The following is a 24,251-nucleotide window of genomic DNA, read 5'->3' as shown; positions in this document are numbered from 1 at the left end:
TACTGTTAGTATATGCTCTCACCCCCCCCCCAACCGGTTTGGGTGGGGGGGTGATGGCCTGCTTCCTAGCACTGATGCAAGGACTTAGACATCTACCACCATGACCTTTTGCGTGGGGGCAAACGAGGTAGACAGTCTGGTTTGGTTTGGGGAGATGGCCCTGCAATATCTTGTATTCATACAGTGAATAATCATGTAGCTTCCAAGGAACAAGGGGTGAGCAAGCACCTCTGATCTTGCCAAGAGTTGCTGGTTCACCTTCAGTTCACTTTAGCTTTGGACTTAACTGCTTGCTAGAGTAAACAAACTGGATACTGACTTGAATTCAGGAATGTTATTTCAGAGATCATGCAAAGAGGCTCTTACTGGGTGGTTTTGTGATTGTGTACTGTCTCATCATGAGAGCATCCACTTGTTGCGCACTCAGCCATGGAAATGAATGGCATTCGCACAAGAGAGCAATGCTGGTCTGTGTATCTGCAGTACCTTCTAATAGGGCTTGTACAGACCAGGAGCACTGCTGCGAATAGTTGTTACTAGAACTTTAGCTGGGATTGCGCTTGGTACTAATAAAACCTCTATTCAGATTTCACATACATTCTGCTGGGCGTATCCAGCTCCTGTTAAACTTGAAATTCCCTGTTTATGGCCATGTTGGGTAGCTGCACAAGCGTAATCCAGACGTGCTTGTCGTTGGCCTCAGCACTTGAACTGCTGCATTTGTTTACATGTTAAAAGGCTTAATCAAATATTAAAGTGGCTGCAAGTGAGTCTGCACTCCCTGACGACACTGGAAAAAGAATTCCCTAGCGACCTCGTTTTAGTACATACTGTGAGCACCTCTTTGTGTACACGCAAACAAACACACACACACACGTTCCTTTGCTGAAAAACAAAACTACCCATATAGAATATATTTCTGGATTTTTATGTGTGCGTGTTATAATTCTCCTTTCTTTTTCTCCTTGCAGGTGCATTTTGCTGCCTCTTCTCGGAGCCAAGCCCCCTCAACAAAGTCTCTTCCTCCTTGTAGATTCCGTGGATGAGGGATGTAACATTGCAGAAGGCGACCAGACATCTACGGGCTTATCTGGAACTATAGCTGAGCTTCTAGCTAGTCACTATGAGTTTTTCCCTCCATGGTTGCTGCTCCTGTGTTCTGCCCGGAAGCAGAGCAAAGCTGTTACAAAAATGTTTACCGGTGAGTACAAATACTAATGAAAATTTATCCTTTTCTGAAATGTTTTACTCATCACTAAATTTCAGCAATTAACTTTCTGGAATCTCCATTTTCTTGGAGCCTTTACCCAGTTGACAGCGGTTATTGTACATAGTGCTACATGGGTGTATCTACATGGATGCTGATATATTGTATGGGGTTTATTGTGCTGTTCTTCCCCAGTAAAAGAGTGCATGAAACATGACAGCATTGAAGACTTGAATCCACTATTCTGGTGTGTGTGCAGCAATTTTTTTTTCTGTCTAAAAATCTAGATTTGTCATCTTCTTTTCTGGGAGTTGAGGATTACCTTTTGCAAGCTCACTGTATGGGTGTAGCTGTATTTGATCCTGGGAGTATGCTGTTGGCAGACTATTGGGAATCTTCTACAACTTGTTGTTCTAGTCTTTGCTGAATTGTGAGCTCATTTTATCACTCCGCTGCTATTGTTCGTGGGATTTTTCTTAAACGTAGAGAAGCATAAACACTGGATTCCCAGCCTTCATGTGAAACCAGCTTGAAACCAGGCAATGAGTGGAATAAAACTGCAGTTATAATAAAGCTTTAACAGTAAGAATAAATAGATTAATAATAATAAGTAGATTAATTTATTAATAATAATAAATAGATTAAAAATCCCTGGTCTCTTCACCCTTACAGCAAAGCTCAATGATGCATTTGGTTATGATAATTTGATTTCGAAAATTGATAAAGATTATTATTATTAATTTCTTAAAGGCATTAGTAATGCCATTGGCAACTTTTCTCCTGGGGCAAGCAGGGGTGCTGTGTATATACACTAGGTCTGAAGTGGGAGAGAGGAGAAGGATTGAGACAGTCTGAATGCACCATAGTCAAAATCAAGAATGCCTCCCTATGTCTCTTTAGAGGAGATTTAAAAACTGAGGTGCATTTAATTGTGTGATCGCACAGTTAACATATGGTGTTAGACAATGCTATTTTTGTAGAAAAAGAGGTGCTAGAACTCACCACAAATGCCATCCTTGTTCTCTTATAATGGCAATGGCGCCCACCTGAGTTCCAGTGAGTGCTGGCTAAAAAAAGCCTTGGTGTTAGATATGGTGAAGTCTAATGTTGTGTGAGTGAACTTCTCCTTTCTGCCCTCCCAACCTGAAGTGCCTATGGTGAGAGGAAGTTCCTTGTGTTAAGAGAAATTGGTTCTGTTCTTGCAGTGGCATCATTGGTTTCAACCATATTGTTTAGTTCGACCCTCTAAATCTCCTCTTTGGCCTCTGTGTTCCACGCCAGTCTGTCCTCCATGCATGTCACTGGCTGATTTTTTCTGTCACCACGGGACGTTGCAGGAAAGAGGGTGCAATGGTGCTTTGACTAGCAATGTCTTGAGTTGATTTGCTATCCAAGAGAGTCCTGGGCAGTCTGTTATTATGATCATCATTTGTTAAATTTGTATCCCACCCTTTCTCCTGTGGGAGCCCAGCAAAATATTTAAACGGTGCAATTTCAAATCAAATAAAAACATTTAAACGCAATCACATACCCTGACAGTTACTTATTTCACGGTTGCCATAACCAGTATATCTTGGCCATCTCATACCTGTGTAAACGGGAATATTTTCACGTATTTCCAAAAAATCACTTATGAGAGAGACAGGCACACCTCACCAGGGAGAGCAATTCCGCAAACAAGGAACCACCACAAGGAAGGCCCTGTCCCGGGTTAATGCCAACTGGTTGGCAGCAATGTAGGAGTCTTGGGCAAGGCATCTGAGTGGTGAGTTGGACTTGACCTACTATAACAGAAGTTCTGGATCTATGAACGACTTACCTGAGCTATCATTTCCTGTATGGCAAGAGCTTTTGAACGGCACCGTGTTTGAGTGAATTTCTTGAGCAGTTTCAGGTCCTTTCAGTGAAAAGTTACATGTTCCCTTTGCTGTTTAGGCATACAATTGTACCTTGTTGATAAGCATAGTAGCTTCTGCAGGGCCCGCAATCCATCTGATAACAGCTTCCTTGAATGGAATATTTTATTAGCCCATGTGGATGTTTGAAAAGAAGGTGTGAACTTGAAAGCATACAGCTACTGCATTTTTGCTTTGCATCTCATTTCACTTTTTCATCTTTGAAGTATTCTTTTCCCTCCAACTCCCCCTGCCCCCAAAGGTATGAAAGGTTACAGGAAAAAATGAATGAATTATGCTTCAGGGGCGCATCTTTCATTTCTTCAACCTTCGTATAACAGCCTCACCCACTGAGTCTGGTTGCTTCTGATACTTGCTATGGGCGCATCATTCAGGGTTGGAGCTGATCTTTCAGTCTCTGATAAAAAGGTCTTGCTTCATAATTGATTTAAATCCTTTTCGCCTTCACTATTTCATATATTTCTTAAAAAACGAGGCATGCAAATTTGGTTGATTCACTTAATCACAAGTTAATGGAGCGTGTGTAGTGTCTTGTATATACCGTATTTTTTGCTCTATAAGACTCACTTTTTCCCTCCTAAAAAGTAGGGGGAAATGTGTGTGCGTCTTATGGAGCGAATGCAGGCTGCACAGCTATCCCAGAAGCCAGAACAACAAGAGGGATCGCTGCTTTTGCTGCGCAGCGATCCCTCTTGCTGTTCTGGCTTCTGGGATTCAGAATATTTTTTTTCTTGTTTTCCTCCTCCAAAAACTAGGTGCATCTTATGGTCTGGTGCGTCTTATAGAGCGAAAAATACGGTAATTTTATACATGCACAATAGGTTTTTTCTTATAAGTAGCTGCAGCAGCCATGATTGCTTTCCTCTATAGCCTGAGAATAAACACGTGCATTTGCACTGTGAGCAGCATTGTCCTCTCCTCTTTCCAGTGTTTTCTTTTTTGTTCCTCCTGCTGCTGCTCCCAAATTGCATAATTCTCCTGCCTTCCCTCGATCCATCATCCCCTTCCTAGATACAAAAAAGGAGGTAACATTTCAGGTATGTTGCTTCTTCCATCCAATGTGTACAGATGTGTCTTTGTTTAAGACAACTGAAGGTCGAGAACTTTCCAGAAGTATGTTAGTATGTAGTTGGTTACAGGGTGGAGCAGTTTATTTTCAGAAGATGAAAAGGGAAGGTTCCCCTTCTTTATAGGCAAACACACTCATAATTTTGAGTAGTGAGCAAATTGCAGAGCTAAGGCAATTTGAAATATAACTTTTGCATAGTTTTCATAGCATGCATTTTACAGCATGCATGCATTTGTGTCCCTTGCAAGAGGAAAGGATCATAGCTCAGCAACAGAGGGGGGGGGGGAGGAATTTATTTGGTCTGTTTTTCTCAGAAGACCAGTCTGATGTGATATGCTGAATTTGCCTGTGGGTCGGAATGCAACTCCTATTCACATTGCTCTCTTCTTTCTCTCATTTTTGCAATGCAGTTTTAGTGTGCAAAAAGTGCATGCAAGTAGATGCATTTTATTTCTTTTCAAATTATTGAAAGGAGCATATTTTCTGTAAGGAAAAAAAAGTGCTTACAAAATGCATGCCATTTAAATGTTTTGTGGATTCTGAGAAAGAAATGCACACAAAACAGAACGCAATGAAGCTACAATTGAGTGTCGGTGAGACCAAATGGAACAGAGTGGCCTGTACAGCCCCACTTACTTTATCTCTAGATTTCCCAGATTCTTTTCACCACCATAAAACACAAAAAATTGGAAATGTACAGACAAACAAAAATCAAAATCAAAACAACCTGTGGGCTGAAAAGTCACCTACAAATAGGAAGATAGCTATGTACAAGAAGTGACAGTTTTAGACTACAAATTCTCAATATTTGGGATGTAAACCCAAGTACCTATGATGTGAACCTATAAAAAGCTGTCATATCAAATTGGAACATCCGCCCACTGAGCATAGTATCATCTGCTCTGACTGACAAGTGTTATTCAGTGTCTCAAGTACAGAAAGCACATGAACTACCACTATGGATGGACTAAGAAGCACAATTCCCCCCTGAGTTTTATGACAATGCATGGGATTCTGAGTGAAGACACTTCCTACATTAAAATTATTATGGAAGTCATTAATAACATTAGCTGTAGCCAATGTCAAAACATTTTAGAAATCATATTGATGGATTTGCACTGTCCAGTTGATACCAGTGAGGCGTAAGTGTTTAATCTTTCCTTGATTTTGCCTTCTTATTGAAAAATTACTTACTGTACTATGAATGCAGTAAATTAAGTTTGAGCTTATGCAATTAACATTTGTAACCCTTGGTAACAATTTTGTTCCAATTTGTGATCGTTATGAATAAAAAACGATTAAGTTCAAAATATGTCCATTGAAATGAATGCTAGAAAAAGCATTTTGTGCTTGACTGTAAGTGTTTATAAACAGTTACATCTTTAAAAAGAAGGCATTAAAATACCACCTGTGCCTCAAAGCCAAGTAGCTTCAATAAGCGTCTGATTCTAAAATACCTGAAGCTATTAATTTATCATGGTATACTTGCCTGCTTGCCAAGTGTCAAGTTTCTCAAAGGAAGTTATTTTTAGATGTTCATCCAACACATTTTTAGCAGGCAAATTCATTTTTACAATATTTCTGTTATTAGCTTGCCTTTTATTTTGGAAAAATAATCAAAGTTGCATCTAGACTATTTCTAAGCTGTCCAGATGCATTTTTAAAAACTATTGTTATTTTCACATTTCAGCCCTACTAATAGGGACATCATAAAATATGCTGCATGTTAGCAACTTAAAATAAATCTTTCTTAGCAGTGGCAACAAATGATGTTTAACAACTTTCCTGATAAGTAAAAAGATTTAACAGTTGAAACTAGCTAGCACTGTATTGGGAAGCAAGACAAAACTTTTTATTAAAGCATTGGTACAGTTCCACCATGTTGGTAACTGCTAATTAAATTCCAGAATGGGGAGAAGAGACAGCAATACAGGTATTTTTCAGGGGCTTGTTCAGTGTGATGCAGTCATGTGGTCCCCTGTGTAATTCATTCAGCTGATCTACAGGAGCTTCTTGGGACCAAATTAGCCAACCTATAAAACCATCATATGGGTCTTCTTCTTCTTCTTCTTCTTCTTCTTCTTCTTCTTCTTCTTCTTCTTCTTCACTGATCACTCGTAGCCGAGTAAGATTGCCTTCCATAAACACTGTTTTAACGATGAGTCCATAGGTGACTGTGGAGGCCAATTTTGGATCCACACGTCCTTCCACAGTGGGGACATTGTCTGTGTCCAGGGCAGCTGTTTACCAGCTCCATCTGGTACGTAGGCTGAGACCCTATCTGCCTGCGGACTGTCTCGCCAGAGTGGTGCATGCTCTGGTTATCTCCCGCTTGGACTACTGCAATGCGCTCTACATGGGGCTACCTTTGAAGGTGACTCGGAAACTACAACTAATCCAGAATGCGGCAGCTAGACTGGTGACTGGGGGCGGCCGCCGAGACCATATAACACCAGTCTTGAAAGACCTGCATTGGCTCCCAGTACGTTTCCGAGCACAATTCAAAGTGTTGGTGCTGACCTTTAAAGCCCTAAATGGCCTCGGTCCAGTATACCTGAAGGAGCATCTCCACCCCCATCGTTCTGCCCGGACGCTGAGGTCCAGCGCCGAGGGCCTTCTGGCGGTTCCCTCATTGCGAGAAGCAAAGCTACAGGGAACCAGGCAGAGGGCCTTCTCGGTAGTGGCGCCCGCCCTGTGGAACGCCCTCCCACGAGATGTCAAAGCGATAAACAACTACCTGACATTCAGAAGACATCTTAAGGCAGCCCTGTTCAGGGAAGTTTTTAACGTGTGATATTTTAGTGTATTTTTGGTTTCTATGGAAGCCGCCCAGAGTGGCTGGGGAGGCCCAGCCAGATGGGCGGGGTATAAATAATAAATTATTATTATTATTATTCTGGGTGAGAGTTGATCATGGTGTGGATTTGCCAAGTGTGCCTTCCTCTTAGCACATTTCTCCCTTGCATCCTGAGTTTTAGTGGGTAGGGTGTTTGTCAAAGCTGTGTAGAAGAGAGGAATTTTCTCATTTGAAGTGAGCATTTTCTTATGTGTACATGTATCAAAGGGTTCCACTTTACATGACTTATAAGACATTTTTCATTACTTTGCCCATAGACCAGAAATCCTGGTTGTCTTAATGGGGCACGCAATGGGGCACTTACTTCAAGATCAACTGTTCTTATAATGGTGGTGTGATAGAAGTTTCTAGTATATTGGGAGAACTTCAGGTATGAACTGTTCGGTCTTCATATGAAGCTGTCCTCTGGGTGCCCCACCTGAGGGCAAGAGAGTGGGGTGAGAGACTTTTTCTGTTGTGGCTCCCCATTTGTGAAATGTTCACAATTTGGTGCCAGGCTAAAACACTAAAAGTTTCCCAGGCATTTGACATATTATATGAGAATTGTTTTTTTCTGTCCATTGTTTTTGCTCAGTACGTATGTTTATGGGCCGTTATCATGGGTTTTCTTGATTTTATACTATGCCTGTGGCTCTTAATCCTTTTTCTTTCTAAGTGACAAATAATGGTCTGCCAACACTGGTGTAAAAACTGTACTGAGCCAGGAAGGCATTCCATCCTTCACATACAGCTGCCCTTTGCTACCCAATTGCACTTAGGATGGAGGTAAGATTTGTGAGCAAGTCTCCAGGGCAAGCATGGCACACAGTAGAGAATTTAAGGCTGTTATGCAAGCAAAACATTACTGTGTGTTGTTTGCAGACCCCCTTGGGTCATTCACAGATCCCTGTGGAAATGCGGGCTCCCTCCACCAGAGATAAACTCTGCTGTTGTTTACATACTCACTTATCTTGAGATGAACAGCAAGGCCAATCAAGAGTCTTTGATTATTTCCAAGTTGATCTTTTTGCTTTGAATTTTTGGCTTCAGGATGGTGTCTGCATCTCCTAATCAAGTTAGGCTGACTTGAAGCAAGGTCAGAGGCTGTTATCCCAAGATAAGATCTCATGTAAACAAAGCAGGAAGGACAAAGAATGTTGCTAAAAGGCAAACATTCACATTTGAGAGAAGTTATTAATAGGGTCCCACAGGCTCTTCGAAACTCTTTCACTCAAAATTTTCATTACTATTTTGGGAGGGAGGCAGGGAGGAATACGTTATCCATCAAAGGAAGAAGGATCAGGCCAGCTACATGCAACAAACAGGATGATCACATGAAATTATGTTGATAGAGTCCCTTAGCGATAGGAAATCTTGATGCCAGCACCATGCATTTGCATAGTCATTTTTAAGATGACTGTGTTCAGGTTTTGATCAGTTGCATTTAAACAGATGGATTTCAAAAGGGATAAGTGCAAAGCACTAATGTGGAATTATTGCAGGAACTAGGACTATGCCTTGGCTCACTGCAGCCGAATTATATGAGATAAACTTAAATCTCAGATGCATAGGATTGCTGCTGTGGTTGACTTTCTGGCACCTTTGTTGGGAAATGGTGTGGTGCTGCATATTTTTCTCTTGTACAGCCGAACTAGATGATACATTAAATATGTTGCTGTGTTTAATGTCAGAGTTTTTTAATTATTTGAAAATATTTAGATCTGTTATTATCTGGGTTCAGACCTGGCCATGGGACTGAGACAGCTTTGGTTGCCCTGGTGGATGACCTTTACAGATAATAGAACCATGCTCCCCCATGTTATTCCCCTCCCTCCCCAGAGTTCTTGTAAAATGTCCAGCCTTTGCTTTCTCCAAAGGGAAGGCCACACACAATGGGATACAACCCCAATGCTTTTTCTGTAGGAAGGGGAAAGGTTTGTCATTGGAGTATACATAATAAAGCACATATGTTCAAGCACTACATATATGCTGCTCTTTACATCCTAATTACAGAGAGCAAAAGTAGACGTGGGTAGGTGATCACCAGTTAAATGTGATTTGTCTACACAAAAGTCATAACATAGAAATTTGTTCCAGCCAGCTTCATTGTTTGGTTCAGACAATGGCAGGAGATAAGAAGATAAACTGGAAGATGAAAACAAAGACATAAGAAAGCATGGTAGCAACATTGCTTGAAGAGCGATATATCTAATCTACCCAGAAAAGAACACAAATGAAAATTGCAAATGTAGACAGATAGTTCTTAGAGGTTTTGTGATGCATTAAACAGAATGGTTACGGAAGCCAAGAGGAGATTTTCCAAGTTAAAGCTTACTGTAGGAGAAGGCTAAAATTTTGCAATTCAATTATGACAATGACAAACTTTGAAAACAGCACCATTGCCTGAAGTGTTTAATATTATTCTGGCTGTAACATTAAAACGGCAGCAATTTCCTCACTAATGTGTATCTAATCTAACTGGCACATCTCCAGGGCTGAAGGGCAAATCTAGTTTCTCACCAGTGGAATGTTTTAAGACGGTGCAAATCCTTCCACACATCCCTTTTATTTTCATTGGAAAGATTAACTATTGATAGGTGAATCAAGTACTACCATTAATAAGGATCATAGAAACAACATCCTGCATTATATCATATTGGCTCACTTTGTTTCAAATGCACAAAGCAAAAGGGTCTTATATCAACCCAGACTGTTTGTTCAAAGTGTTGGTCTGCTCTGATTGACAGTGGCTCTCCAAGCTTGTAGGCTGAAACTTTTCACGTTACCTGGAAGTGCCAGACATGGATCCTGGGACATTTTACACAAAGCACACATGCTCCGCCATTGAACGAAGGCACCGCACTCTCTTCTCCTTGCATAGTATCTATTTTAGAGGTATATTAGTTGTGGGTCACTGATATCTTCAACTGTGTGGCCTTAAGTTGCACTGAGCATTTGTGTACTGGAGTAGCCTTCATTCTTTTTGCAGATGTTTTGATTAGAATGCCACTAAATGTATAGAGAACCCTCAGAGGATCAGGCTATCAATGGCTACTAGCCATAACAGCTATGTATTACCTGCTGTGTCAGTTGATATGCTTTTAACTACCAGCTTATGGGAATCACAAATGGGGGGAGTGCTGTTGCACTCATGTCCTGCTTGCAGGAATCTGGCTGACCACTGTGAAAACAGATTGCTGGTTTGATGGGCTTTTAGTCTGGTCCACCAGGTTCCTTGTGTACTCAGGTTGGTGGAGGGAGGAGAGTTCCCAAAACTTACTTCCATAGGCTTGTGCATTCTACCTCTAGAAGTATTGATGTGCAGGGGGAAGAGGTTTATACTCTTTGCATTGCTCTGCCCCTGGAACTTTTTTTCAGAGTAGGCATGTATTGTAAATATATAGATAGAGATACTTGGATTTACAATGTTCTGCTGAAATGCAATCTCCAGTTGGATAAACTCTGTTTCACATGAGGAACACATGAAGATTTTAGTAACAAGGCCTTTAAAACGGGATGCTTGCTTTTGAAAGTGGCAGCCTGGCTGCTTTGAGAAGTGAAGCTCACTCATAATACCTTAAATGACAAATTCTCCAACCAGTATATATAAAATATAACACTGGGCTATGATAAGTCCCTTTAGCACCCTCAAAACAGATAGAACGTCAGCCTTCTCCTTTGGTGAACAAACTGCATCCAATGAAATGTTGCCCCCAATGAAACTTTACAAATAAATGCATTCCAAGCAGCCATTTTCTATACAGTCATACCTCTGGTTGAATGTGCTTCGGGTTGAGCGTGTTCGAGTTGTGCTCCGCGGCAACCCAGAAGTAACGGAGCGCGTTACTTCTGGGTTTCGCCACTTGCGCATGCGCAGACACTCAAAATGATGTTGCGCGCATGTGCAGATGTGCCATCACTAGTTACGTTTGCTTCTGGATGCGAACGGATCTCCGGAACGGATCCCGTTCATATCCAGAGGTACCACTGTATTAAAAAAAATTTGCATTTGAATGGGTTTTTAGAAGTTATAGCAGGCTGGGAAGTTCACTATATTTCAAAGGAATTGCATTCTAATTGTTTTGTGCCAGGTATAAATGTCAGCCTCTGTACACAATTCAAAAACTCAGTTAACCCTGTTCTGGCAAATTCTCTCATATTCTGCTTCTGTGAATGTCCTCTGTGCACAGCCTGTTTTAACTTCAGTCCTCACTAAAATGGCCTTGTGTAAGGAGGGGCTTTGGTTTTCTGATTAATATTTCACTGCCGAGAGATTAGTTCCTTATGAGTAGGTATGCATAAAATGTTATTATAAATGTCTAATTCTACTTAGATCAGCTTAGCTTGGCAATCTAAATTATTCATACTTAAGGCACTGGAATATTGCCTCATCATTTAGATTACATATTTAAGATGCATTGAGTGAAGGAGAAATATGAACAAGGGTTGTTTTGGAATTTTCCATAATGCATAGGATTAAGAGGCAAACAGATCCAATATAATAAAATTCAGCATTGTAGTTCCCAAAAGTAGCCTTGTTAGTCTGTTGTAAAAAGGAAAACAGCTTTGTGGCACATTGAAGACACACAGATTTATCATGTCTTCCAAAGCTTATGCTGCTATAAATTTGTGTGACTTCAAGGTGCCACAAGGCTCCTGTTTTGTTTTTAGTGGTAAAGCATTTTTGTTAGAGGTATTTTGTTCTTCATAGAATGCATACTGCCCATATACTTCTTAAAACGACCCAAGACCCCTGTGAGATGCCAGAAGCTAAATTTGGTATGGATTTGTTTACAGAGCTGGAAGCAAATTTAATAAATCAAGGAAATGGATTTTTGAGCTCCTGTTGGGGAAAAGATGATGTGCTGTAGGAAAAATCTAAACAATGCAGAAGTTGGGTCGTGAGATTGTAAGTTGTCTCTGCTGTTCCTGACTTGCTGAGTTCAAGAATTCGTGAGACAAGCTTTGCAACATAATGAGTTTTCCCATAATATTTTATCTTTATTGTCCATGCAAGCCTAATGTGTGTGTGTGTGTGTGTGTGTGTGTGTGTGTGTGTGTTTTATGAGTTAGTCAGAAGCAGTTGGCAAGGAATCTTACATAATTTTGTTTAGACTTGTTTAGCGTCTAGATACATTCAACAAAATGTAAGATTGATTCAGAGTTCAAATCTGCCTGGCTATCAACTGGGTTGAGTGACATGAGAACAGCTAGGTGTGGCTGGGCGTAGTAGAGAGACTGTGAGCCTTTGCATGTGTATACCAAGCAATTTTATTTCAATATGTTAAGATACATTTTCAGGATGCTTCCAGGTGGACACATTTTCCGTCTTCCAGGTATACTAGATCTGAATGCCAAACCATATAGGGATAATGCCAGTGATGACTGTTGCTGAATCACAGTGGAAAACTGGTGGCTAGCTAGTTTAGCGTGGGTGGTGAAGTTCAAATCAGGGATTGGAATATATATACACACACACATCCAGCAACTCCTGCTTTTTACCTTATTGTCTTCTGGTTTTGCTGTCCATTAGCTGTCATAAACAAAGTGACGTGTATGTACAGTTGTACCTTGAAAGTTGAACAGCTTAGTTCCCAAACGTTTTGACTCCCGAACTTTGCAAACCCAGAAGTGACTGATCTGGTCTGCAAACTATTTTTGGAAGCTGAACATTCGACAGGGCTTCCGCAGCTTCTGATCAGCTGTAGGAAGCCGCACTTTGGTTTTTGAATGTTTTGGAAGTTGAACAGACTTCTGGAATGGATTCTGCTCAACTTCCAAGGTACGACTGTATTTCTGAAAAGAAAAAGAAACAAAAGTGGTGACTCTTAACTTTGTACAATAAACTACATTCCTGCCAAGCAAGAAGTGTTTTCACAGTTCAATGACATTTTCCAGACAGGCAGAAACTCTGGAGGAGAGTGTGGAGAAGGCTGGTTAGGGGTGTGCAGCCTAGAAGAGGGAGGGGATGTGTCCTCAGAAGTATCCCAGGACTCTGAGACCTGCATCTCCATCCCAGCTGTACACAGATTAGGCCTTGGCAAACAGTTGGTGAATCTTTATTAGTTAGAGAGTTCTCATGCTTCCCCAGAAGTATTTAGTGATGGAGCGGCTGTTTGCTATTCCATGCCGTGAAAAATGTCTTATGAATCGTACGTGCCCATTCTGTCACTTTGCTTGTCCACACATCGTTAAGGATTTCCAGTAGCCAACAACATAAAGTAGGCTAGCAAATTATCTTGTCTTTAGATGATTAATGTAAGGTATTAGATTTATGATCTTGTCCTTGGAGTATTGAACACGAAAGGGCTTGGGAGAAATGATAAATCTTCAGAGGACCCCCTTCCAACTCCTGGATGCGGTGACTTCTCTTGGAATGTTGTCGTGATAGCATGGTTCTGCTATGCCAAAGTGCTACTTTAGTTCCATTAAAATTGCATAAGTGGCCTGTGTTGTGCATCTTCATTTTCAAAATCAAATGCTTAATTGCATTTCACTTCTGGCATGATCACAGTTAACAGAATAAAAGCTGGAGTCTATTTGTGTTGCACTGTCAGGGAAAGATTAGGATACAGATTTAGGCTTTGGGCAAGCCCCTCTCTTACTTGTAGGGTCACATGTAGGCTAGATGGTCATGGCTTACCCAAACTGGGGAGGCTGCCATGCCCATATTGGCCTGTGCTCCAGACATTCCCCAGCCTTTGACCAAATGCACAAACTGTGGTTATCAGGTAGCAAGTGCTTATCAGAAAGCAGCTGACATTGGACACATGTGGCTGATAATCTCTCTCAAAATTTTGGAGTGATTGCCTGTTTCTATCCAGAATCAAATTGTCCCTTCATAACTTGTTTGCTGCATGTTTGTGAATCCACCCAGCCTTGGACCTCTGCTGTGTTTGGACACTGTAAATTCCAGCAGTCAGCACAACAGCTGTAAAAATCTCTCGTGTCCCTTAGTATTACTGCAGCACTCTTGCCCATAGGACTTGAGCATTCCAGCTGGATTCCTTTATCCCATTATACCATTATACCCCAAAAGAAGGTTTATTGGAAAGTGGAGCACTTTGATCCCAGAGTGCTGTAAACACAATAAACATGACTCAAAACAATTGCAACCTAACTATTATAGCCCCCTGGATACATGGTTTAAACTGGGGTGGGCTGTTGATCATTTAACAGCTTTCACCCACAATATAATTTGGCCTTATTGACCATCTTAAGTTGAAACCCACAGATCGTTAGCGATTAGGTGACTCTCAGGAACAGTATGCAAATTACTAACCAGAACAGCTGAAGTTAGTTGCTTGCAAAAAGAGAGCTGAGATTGCAATAGCTATATAAAAGCAGTCTTCAATTCATCCACTTGAAATTTTGCTGTTACTTTCATTCTGGAACTGGTTCCAGAAAAGTACGTGCAGACTATGTAATGTTTTCTAAGTCTGAAAAAAAAAGTTCTGGGAGGAATGCCAAAACCAGACACTATTTCCAAGGGCAAACAGCAACACTGAGCTCATATCTTCAAATCAAACACCATATTCTGTCCTTCTCCTACATCAGATATGGGAAATCTTTGGCCGTCCAGATATTGGTGAACTACAATTCGCATCATTCCTGGTCATTGTCCATGCTTGTAGAGGCTGATGGGAGCGGTGGTTCTGCAACATGTAGATGGCACATATGCACTACATTCTTGTGACTAGGTAGACCTTTTCAGTGGCATCTTCCTTTCACTTTTTTAGAATAACGTTTCTACCGTCTTAAGAACAGCAAAAATACAATGAGCGATTATAAGCTTCTTTGCAACTAAATTTCAGAAAAACTTACTTTCCTCCCCTCTTTCCTTTCTTCTTATAGGCTTTCGAAAGATAAGCCTTGATGATCTCCGAAAGGCTTACATCGTGAAAGATGTCCAACAGTATATTCTTCATCGCTTAGATCAAGAAGAAGCACTGAGACAACATCTCACAAAAGAAACTGCAGAAATGTTGAATCAGCTTCACATTAAAAGCAGTGGATGTTTTCTGTATCTCGAGCGTGTCCTAGATGGAGTAGTGGAAAACTTTATCATGTTACGAGAAATCCGCGATATCCCTGGGACACTCAACGGCCTCTATCTTTGGCTTTGTCAAAGACTTTTTGTGAGAAAACAGTTTGCAAAGGTCCAACCTATTCTGAATGTAATCCTTGCTGCTTGCAGGCCACTAACTACAGTTGAATTGTTCCATGCAGTATGGACCAAAAACATGGCATTATCTATGGAGGACTTCCAGCGCAAGCTAGATGTTCTGTCGAAAGTTCTTGTCGATGGTCTCGGAAACACAAAGATCCTTTTTCACTACAGCTTTGCAGAATGGCTGTTGGATGTAAAGCACTGTACACAAAAATATTTGTGCAACGCAGCAGAAGGGCACAGAATGCTTGCAATGAGTTACACCTGTCGAGCCAAGGATTTATCGCCTCTGGAGGCTCAAGAATTTGCTTTGCACCTAATTGATTCCAACTTGCAACTGGAAACCTCTGAACTGGCTTTGTGGATGATCTGGAATGGTACGCCTGTCAAGGACTCTTTGTCAACGTTGATCCCCAAAGAACAAGAAGTTTTACAGTTGCTGGTAAAAGCCGGTGCTCATGTCAACAGTGAGGACGATCGGACATCTTGCATTGTACGGCAGGCTTTGGAAAGAGAAGATTCTATTCGAACCCTATTGGATAATGGTGCTTCGGTAAACCAGTGTGACTCGAATGGTAGAACACTCTTGGCTAACGCGGCATATAGTGGCAATCTTGATGTAGTCAATCTGCTAGTTTCCAGAGGAGCAGATTTAGAGATTGAAGACACGCATGGGCAGACCGCACTTACTCTAGCTGCTCGGCAAGGCCACACCAAAGTTGTCAACTGTTTGATTGGGTGCGGCGCTAACATAAATCACACGGACCATGATGGGTGGACAGCCCTGCGATCGGCAGCTTGGGGCGGGCATACCGAGGTGGTTTCTGCACTCCTCTATGCTGGAGTAAAAGTAGACTGTGCAGACGCTGACAGTCGGACAGCCTTGAGAGCAGCAGCTTGGGGAGGCCATGAAGATATTGTGCTGAATCTGTTGCAACATGGGGCTGAGGTCAACAAAGCGGATAATGAAGGTAGAACTGCTTTAATTGCAGCAGCATACATGGGGCATAAAGAGATTGTGGAGCATCTGTTGGACCACGGAGCAGAAGTAAACCATGAGGATGTGGATGGAAGGACTGCCCTCTCCGTTGCTGCTCTTTGTGTACCCGCCAGTAAAGGACATGCTTCAGTTGTGAGCCTTTTAATTGACCGGGGCGCCGAGGTGGACCATTGTGACAAAGATGGCATGACCCCACTGCTAGTGGCAGCCTACGAAGGACATGTAGATGTTGTTGATTTGCTTCTGGAAGGCGGAGCAGATGTAGACCATACGGACAACAATGGCCGCACTCCTCTTCTTGCTGCAGCTTCCATGGGCCATGCATCAGTTGTAAATACTCTTTTGTTTTGGGGGGCAGCTGTGGATAGCATTGATAGTGAAGGACGGACGGTTCTTAGTATAGCCTCTGCACAAGGCAATGTTGAAGTAGTACGGACTCTGCTGGATAGAGGGCTGGATGAGAATCATAGGGACGATGCAGGATGGACACCTTTGCACATGGCAGCTTTTGAAGGACACAGGTTGATATGTGAAGCACTTATAGAACAAGGTGCTCGAACAAATGAAATTGATAATGACGGGCGCATAGCCTTCATATTGGCTGCCCAGGAAGGTCACTATGATTGTGTGCAGACCTTGCTGGAAAACAAATCTAACATTGATCACAGGGGCTATGATGGGAGAAACGCTCTCCGTGTTGCTGCTTTAGAAGGCCATAGAGACATTGTCGAGCTACTTTTCAGTCACGGAGCTGATGTGAATTACAAAGATGCTGATGGCCGGCCAACGCTTTATATCTTGGCTCTAGAAAACCAGCTAACAATGGCTGAGTATTTTTTAGAAAATGGTGCAAATGTCGAAGCCAGTGATGCTGAAGGAAGGACAGCGCTCCATGTTTCCTGCTGGCAGGGCCATGTGGAGATGGTACAGATGCTGATCACGTACCATGCTGATGTGAATGCCGCAGACAATGAGAAACGCTCAGCTTTGCAGTCTGCCGCATGGCAGGGCCATGTCAAAGTAGTTCAGCTTTTGATAGAGCGTGGGGCCCTAGTGGACCACACGTGCAATCAGGGTGCTACTGCACTCTGCATTGCAGCCCAAGAAGGGCACATCGATGTTGTGCAGATATTACTGGAGCACGGTGCCGATCCAAATCATGCGGATCAATTTGGGCGCACAGCTATGCGTGTGGCTGCAAAAAATGGACACACGCAGATAATTAAATTACTGGAAAAATATGGTGCTTCTACTCTAAATGGCTGCACTCCTTCTCCGGTCCATACAATGGAACAAAAACCTTTGCAATCAGCATCTTCAAAGATGCAATCCTTAACCATAAAATCCAATAGTTCGGGAAGCACTGGTGGGGGAGATACGCAGCCTGCTTTGCGTGGCTTGTCTAATGGGCCAGCTCATGCCTTTAGTTCTCCTTCTGAATCTCCCGATTCAACAGTTGATCGGCAAAAGTCCTCCTTATCCAATAATTCATTGAAAAGCTCAAAAAACTCTTCTCTACGCACAACTTCATCTACAGCAACTGCCCAGACAGTACCGATCGACAGCTTCCACAGTATGTCCTTTACGGAACAAATACAGCAGCATTCATTACCCCGCAGTAGAAGTAGGCAGTCTATTGTTTCTCCTTCCTCCACAACTCATTCCTTAAGTCAGAATCATAGTTCGCCAAACAGCGAATTTGAATGGAGCCAGGTGAAGCCCAGCTTGAAATCCACAAAAGCCAGCAAAACGGGGAAAACAGAGAATTCCAACAAATCCGGGTCCGCTGGGAAAAAGGTGAAACAGAGCACCTCCTCTCAACCAAAAGTCCTTGAATATGAAATGACTCAGTTTGATAAAAGGATACCTGTTGCCAAATGTGGGGCTGGTGTGCCCCTTAAATCAATGCCTAGTGACACTCAGTGTAAAATTTTAGTCCCTCCGGCCCATCAGGAAGTTTGCCGGTCTCAACAGCAGTTCCTGATCCACCAACAAAGTGGGGAGCAGAAAAAGAGAAATGGAATAATGACTAATCCAAACTACCACCTTCAGAGCAATCAGGTTTTTCTTGGCAGAGTTTCTGTCCCACGAACAGTACAGGATCGAGGGCATCAGGAAGTTTTGGAAGGCTATCCTTCTGCAGAGACGGAGCTGAGCCTTAAGCAAGCCTTAAAACTTCAAATTGAGGGGAATGACCCAAGCTTCAACTATAAGAAGGAAACACCATTGTAAGAGGTGAGGCACTTTCAGCAGGGTGGCAGTGCAGATAGGCATCAAAAGCTAAGGGGGAGAAGACCTCATGTCCTTACCAAAGACCATTGTGCAAGAGGACTGGAGGCAGGGGGCAGCCAGATCAGTACCTTACATGCTCATGGTATTAATTGGCCAGAGGCGTTCTATGTAAGTCTCATCATATTGCATCCACATTGATAACAATAGTCTTCTCTCCAATGCCTCTGCATAACTCCCACCAATAAGAGTGTGGGGTCCTGTAGCTCAGTTTCTGCTCAAAAGCACTGACTGATAACTGTCTGGCACACCAATCTGTCAGCCACCTCTGACCAATGTCTGGATGCTGTGTGTACATTATTATTATTATTATTATTATTATTATTATTATTATTATTATTAACATGAGTTATTTGATGTGTATGCTTCACATATATTTTTAAGAAAATGAATTTTATCTCATACTGAATGGCCAAGCTACCATTGTTAATTAGCTGTATTGCTTAGCATGGTGCTGTTTCTGGAAGCAGCATAATAACATGCTATCTGACCCTGTGTGTGTCATCATTTCAAACTTGATCCCTGCAAAAGAAAATGCATAAGCAAATGTAAAGTACAAGATTTTCAGTGATCACGACTACATGAGATAGATTGCCACATACAGCAGCTTATTCATAGTTTTGAGATGATCTACTTAGAATGTAACAATTTTATGTTTTGTTTTTGTTTTCAAGGCAGCTCCATGACACCATGAATAAAATGAAGAGTTTCTGCCTGGAATGTTTTGTCACCCGGGCTGGAATCAAAGCATGTCTTGCTTGTCGAACCACATTGAAAATTACGAATGTGATCACTGCAGTACAGTTACCTTGATTACTGTAATGTGCCTAAAGAAAAAAAAAAATAAGGCTGCCTTCTTAAATGTAACCTTCTGTGCTTCAGAAAACAAAAATTATTTTGTGTACTTTGTACTTACTACACAGAATAAGCACTTTCTTTTCTTCCTCAGTAGCAGAACAAGATATGTTGTATTTCCACTCACACAGCTGAAAAGTTGTTAAGAGCTAGAAATTTGAGTTCTCTGTTCCAGAAGGCTTTATCAGTGTAAATGTGCCACAGTGGACTTTGTGACAAACAGCAATGCTTTCTGTATTTATTTTACATTCATGTGCAAAAGAAACTCTGCACACAGTCAAACAGACAAGGAATGTTCAATGTCACCTCAAAGACTAAGGGAACCCCTCCTCCATTGACCGAAGCTAGAGTTCCCATTAATTATTTGAACCCACTTCTAGAAGTGTTGCGGCATACTTTTGATGTAGGACTTTAGGTGCCATTAGACCTTTTGTTGTTTTCCTGCAGGGTCCATCATGATCAAAATCCACATAAAAGACCCCATCTGTCCTCAGAGAGTACTCTTTGCATGGAGAATAGATAATGTGAATTGGCCCATCCCCAGGTAACAGCCACAGCAGCAGTCGACACCACCTGTGGTAGCTCATAAATCACAACTGCAGTCTCAGACACCAGTGTCTGAGTCTGTGGAGAATCTGGTTTATGCATTGCATTCTGTATCTGCTCATGGGAGCGTAAAGCAACAGAAGCCACAGCAAACATGTAACGTGGGGCAGATTTTGAAGATGTAAACTGGCTCAAAACACAAGCTACTCTTCTGTACACGTAAAATCACATTTGCATTGCTGTAATGTACAGTTGGTTTTCTGTGTTGTTCAGATGTTTCTCATAAGGAAAGCAACTCTTGTGACAGTATTGGCTAACTTCAGTACTTACCTTCAGCCTGGGGTGGAGCACAACAGTGCAATTTATTGGGTCCTGTCTCTGCTACTTGTTTTGAAGGTGGTTTATGAAGGAACAGTTCTTCAGCATCGAGGCCAGTTTTCATACTACCCACTCAAATGATGGTAACTATTTAAATTTGCTAGCTGCTTTCTCTTGCCCAGGGCAACCCAAAGTGACTTATCTGGTTTTGCTTTTGAGCATATGAAATAGCTCCAGGTGGAGTCAGGTCTTAGGTCCCTTAAGTCCAGCACTGTATGTTCCCAGCCATGTAACAGAGATCCTTTAACTCAGGGCTGGGGAGCCTCTGGTCCTTCAGACGTCCCATTCCCATCAGTCCCAGTCAGCATGGCCAATGGTGTGGTAGTCCAAGAACATGGGGAAGCCCAGTTTCCCCATCCCTGCGTTATCTAAAAGTGCAAGGGATTGGATATGGACCCTTCTACATGTAAAACAGGAGTGGAGAACCGTTAGTGTCTGGCAGGCCAGATCTTTTATCTCCCCCACTCCATCAGGCCTATCTTGGTCAGGAATGATGGGAGCTGCAGTCTTAATATCTGGAGAGCCAAAGGTTCCCCATTCTTGAGCTAAGTCCGGAGATAAAAATGTTGCTTGGTAAGAGTGTCAAATCATTACTCCCAACTTGCTCTGATCTTAAGTACTGGATATTTTCAACACTGCACAAGAATATAGCTCTTCTTTCATGTTAGATGTATTGATCTGTAGAAAGACATCCCTAAAGGCTGCCTTTTTCTCTGGATCTCAGCTGTCGCTGAGATTATATTTATTTGTTTATTTGTGTGTTTTTAAATTACAGTATGTACCTTGTGACTAGATGGTGATATTTCTGGCCATTTTCACAAGAAGGCTACACATTGCAGAAGTCTTCATGATTTTCAGCGGACTATAATCTTAATGTCTCTAAAAGAGCTGGTGGTGGTAACATGCCCAAACGCAGACACCAGCTATAGGAAGGTCAGCTGAAAAGTGCTACCTTTCAGATAATTAAAAAAAAAGTTCCTGCACATTTTCAGAAACGCTTAGGAATGCAGCATGTGTTTCTCTGTTTAAAAATAGCCATTTGACAAGAGTGTGAGATTGTTCCGCATTGCTTTAATGTATGATTTTTAAAAAATATATTGGCTTCTCTGGCCTCTCTCTCAAAAAAAGGTAAAATTAATCACCCTGAATTATTGGCAGGTCTGTCTTCTTTGCAATTGTGAATTGATGTGTGTGGCTCAGTTCTGCTAAGCCATGACTTGGCAGGGCTGATCAGCTATAATGCAGCAGAATTCAAGACTTCTTACTTTTTTTTCTCGTTTCACAAATCTCTGTATCTATGGTTCTGCTTTCACCTTTCTTTTCCCTATATTATCCAAAATCCTCCCTAGAGGAAACTAAAGAAAGTGTCACAATTCATAATTGGAGACTAGGGAAAAGACTGATGAGCATTAATATCTGTACCATATGTGTGCCAGGGAAGTCACCTGAAAAGGGAATTGAATGGCAAATTTACCTGTCGAAACCTTATCATCTTACACTATAGTGATACCCTTGTCATGATCAGTATTGGGAAATGGCTTTGTTTTTACTTAAAGCATCATTTTCTCTTGTCAACTATGCTGCTATGCAAATGTCTGTTCATGCTCGTTATCCTCCATTGAAACTCTTCAAATAACATGGTGCACAGTTAAGACTTTTTTCTGGATTGGATTGTAAATAGCCTATAATGTACATTGAATTTCACATTGTAAAATTTTTATTTTATTTCTTGTATTATATTAAGCAAAAATCCTTATGTATATGAAAGTGCATAATAAATATATTTGCTTTTCAAGCAGACATTTGTTTTCAATTTGCTTGCTCCTTTTTCATCCTCTGCACAACGATATTAGGTACAAAGGTACCAACATGCTTGGAAATGGCATACTGTTAAGGATGTGGACACGCAATGTGGTATCTTGTTATTATTTATTAGATTTATATACGGCCCTTCATCACAAGATCTCTGGGTGGTTCACAGAACAAAATACAGGATAAAAACGAGTCAATAAAAACAGTGAAACAATAACTCCTCCTTTCTGCAGACACATTTAAAAAGCTGTAGAATATTAATATTCTATATTAATGCTATTCTATAATATTAATAGAATATTAATCGAAGGGATGTGGGTGGTGCTGTGGGTTAAACCACACAGCCTAGGACTTGCCAGTCAGAAGGTCAGCAGTTCGAATCCCTGCGACGGGGTGAGCTCCCGTTGCTCGGTCCCTGCTCCTGCCTACCTAGCAGTTCAAAAGCACATCAAAGTGCAAGTAGATAAATAGGTACCGCTCTAGCAGGAAGGTAAACGGCGTTTCCGTGCGCTGCTCTGGTTCGCCAGAAGTGGCTTAGTCATGCTGGCCACATGACCCAGAAGCTGTACGCCGGCTCCCTCAGCCAATAAAGCGAGATGAGCGCTGCAACCCCAGAGTCGGTCACAACTGGACCTAATGGTCAGGGGTCCCCTTTACCTTTACCTAGAATATTAATCAGCCCAAAGTCTGGTTGAAGGGGACTGTTTTTGCTTGGTGCCTAAAAATATATATTGAAGGCACCAGGACAACTTCCCTGGCGAGAGCATTCCACAAATGGAAAGCCACTACAGACAAGGCCCATTGTTGTGTTGCCACCCTCAGGGACCTCAAGTGAAGGAGGCACATGGGGAATGGCCTTGGGTAGTGATCACAAGGTCTGGGTTTGCTCATATGGAGAGAGCAGTTCTTGAGGTATAGCAGTCCTGAGCCATTTAAGTCTTTATACGTCAAAACCAGCACTTTGAATTGGGCCTACAAGCTAATTGGCAGCCAGTGCAGTCGGGCCCATATTGGTGTAGTATGCTCAAACCTTGTAAATATCTCTTGTCTCTTCTAAATATCTTTTATTATTCGTATTAGGACAGCTTGACTTGTGAATTGCATTTGGGACTAGTTGGGAGAGTGAATTATGTGAAGCTTTTCAAAGTCCTTATGAACAACAGTAGTGAAAGCTTGAAATGGTTACAGATTCCAACTTTGCAATGCTGGAGAGCGTTCCAATGCCAGAAACTGGATACACAGTAGAAAAAGCCTACACGTGTGCCAATGTTTTTATTATCTTCTGAGAAGTTTTATAGAAATTCTGTGAAGATTTTATCTGTCATTATAAACACGTTATAATGATCCACATTGCACTAATTCAAATCAAAGCTGGTATCCATTGATAGCATATTTATATATCTATTGTCACCTGAGATGATAATAGGTTTGGGGGTATATATGTGATAGAGATTGTATAGTGTAATACTGTATAGTTATTTTCAGGACTTGCATTGATTTATTTTGCATGTTTCAAAAGAAATTCCATCGTTTATTTTGCATGATTGTTGTGTTATGGAGATTCCTCTAACGACCCAAGGGCCTGTCAGAATCCAAAATGAGTTATAAGACCAAAAGTGATTATTAAAAATTACTGAACTAACTCTGTGCTGGATTCATAAAGAACTTGCCTTAAGGTAGAGATTTCAGCACATTTACCAAACACAAGTCCCAATATGTTTACAAGTATGCTCCAAAACTGAAGTAAAATTGTATTGAGTTGATATGTGTCAGATGCATGATACAAAATCTGGGTTTTTTAATACCAAATATGGCTTTCATCCTCAGTTCCCCCTGCCCAGAGTTAACAAAAAAACCAACAACAACCTGAAAATGAGTTATTGGTAGGAGCCCAATCTAAGCAAAGGCAAATGGCATCTAAGGAGGAAAGTGTTGATGGGTTTGAAAATGGAGCTGATTTCAAATTGAATGTTTAAGCAAATATGCCAAACAACCCACAGTTGTTCATACAGATGTTTTGAGTATCAGTACTTTCTGATTTTGAATCACAAGAAAGCACAGTCAGACATCTACAGTCGTACCTTGGAAGTCGAACAGAATCCATTTTAGAAGTCCATTTGACTTCCAAAATGTTCGAAAACCAAAGCTCAGCTTCTGATTGGCTGCAGGAGCG

The 24,251-nt window shown here is 41.5% G+C and overlaps 1 protein-coding gene across 5 annotated transcripts in view; it reads left to right on the top strand.

Annotated features, from left to right (window-relative positions):
- ANKRD50 (ankyrin repeat domain containing 50) overlaps positions 1-22,079 on the top strand; it is a 44,938-nt gene extending 22,859 nt beyond the window's left edge. For all 5 annotated transcript variants that reach the window (XM_082236893.1, XM_082236896.1, XM_082236895.1 and 2 more), the window contains 3 exons: positions 972-1,201; positions 14,883-18,433; positions 19,162-22,079. In XM_082236893.1, the coding sequence (XP_082093019.1) occupies positions 972-1,201; positions 14,883-18,430 (3,778 nt within the window). In that variant the 3' untranslated portion in view covers positions 18,431-18,433; positions 19,162-22,079. The remainder of the gene's footprint in view (positions 1-971; positions 1,202-14,882; positions 18,434-19,161) is intronic.
- The last annotated feature ends 2,172 nt before the right edge of the window (positions 22,080-24,251 follow it).

This window comes from Podarcis vaucheri (assembly GCF_965113315.1).
Source record: "Podarcis vaucheri genome assembly, chromosome: 9".
NCBI lineage: Eukaryota > Metazoa > Chordata > Lepidosauria > Squamata > Lacertidae > Podarcis > Podarcis vaucheri.
This window is presented reverse-complemented; position numbering and strand designations above follow the sequence as displayed.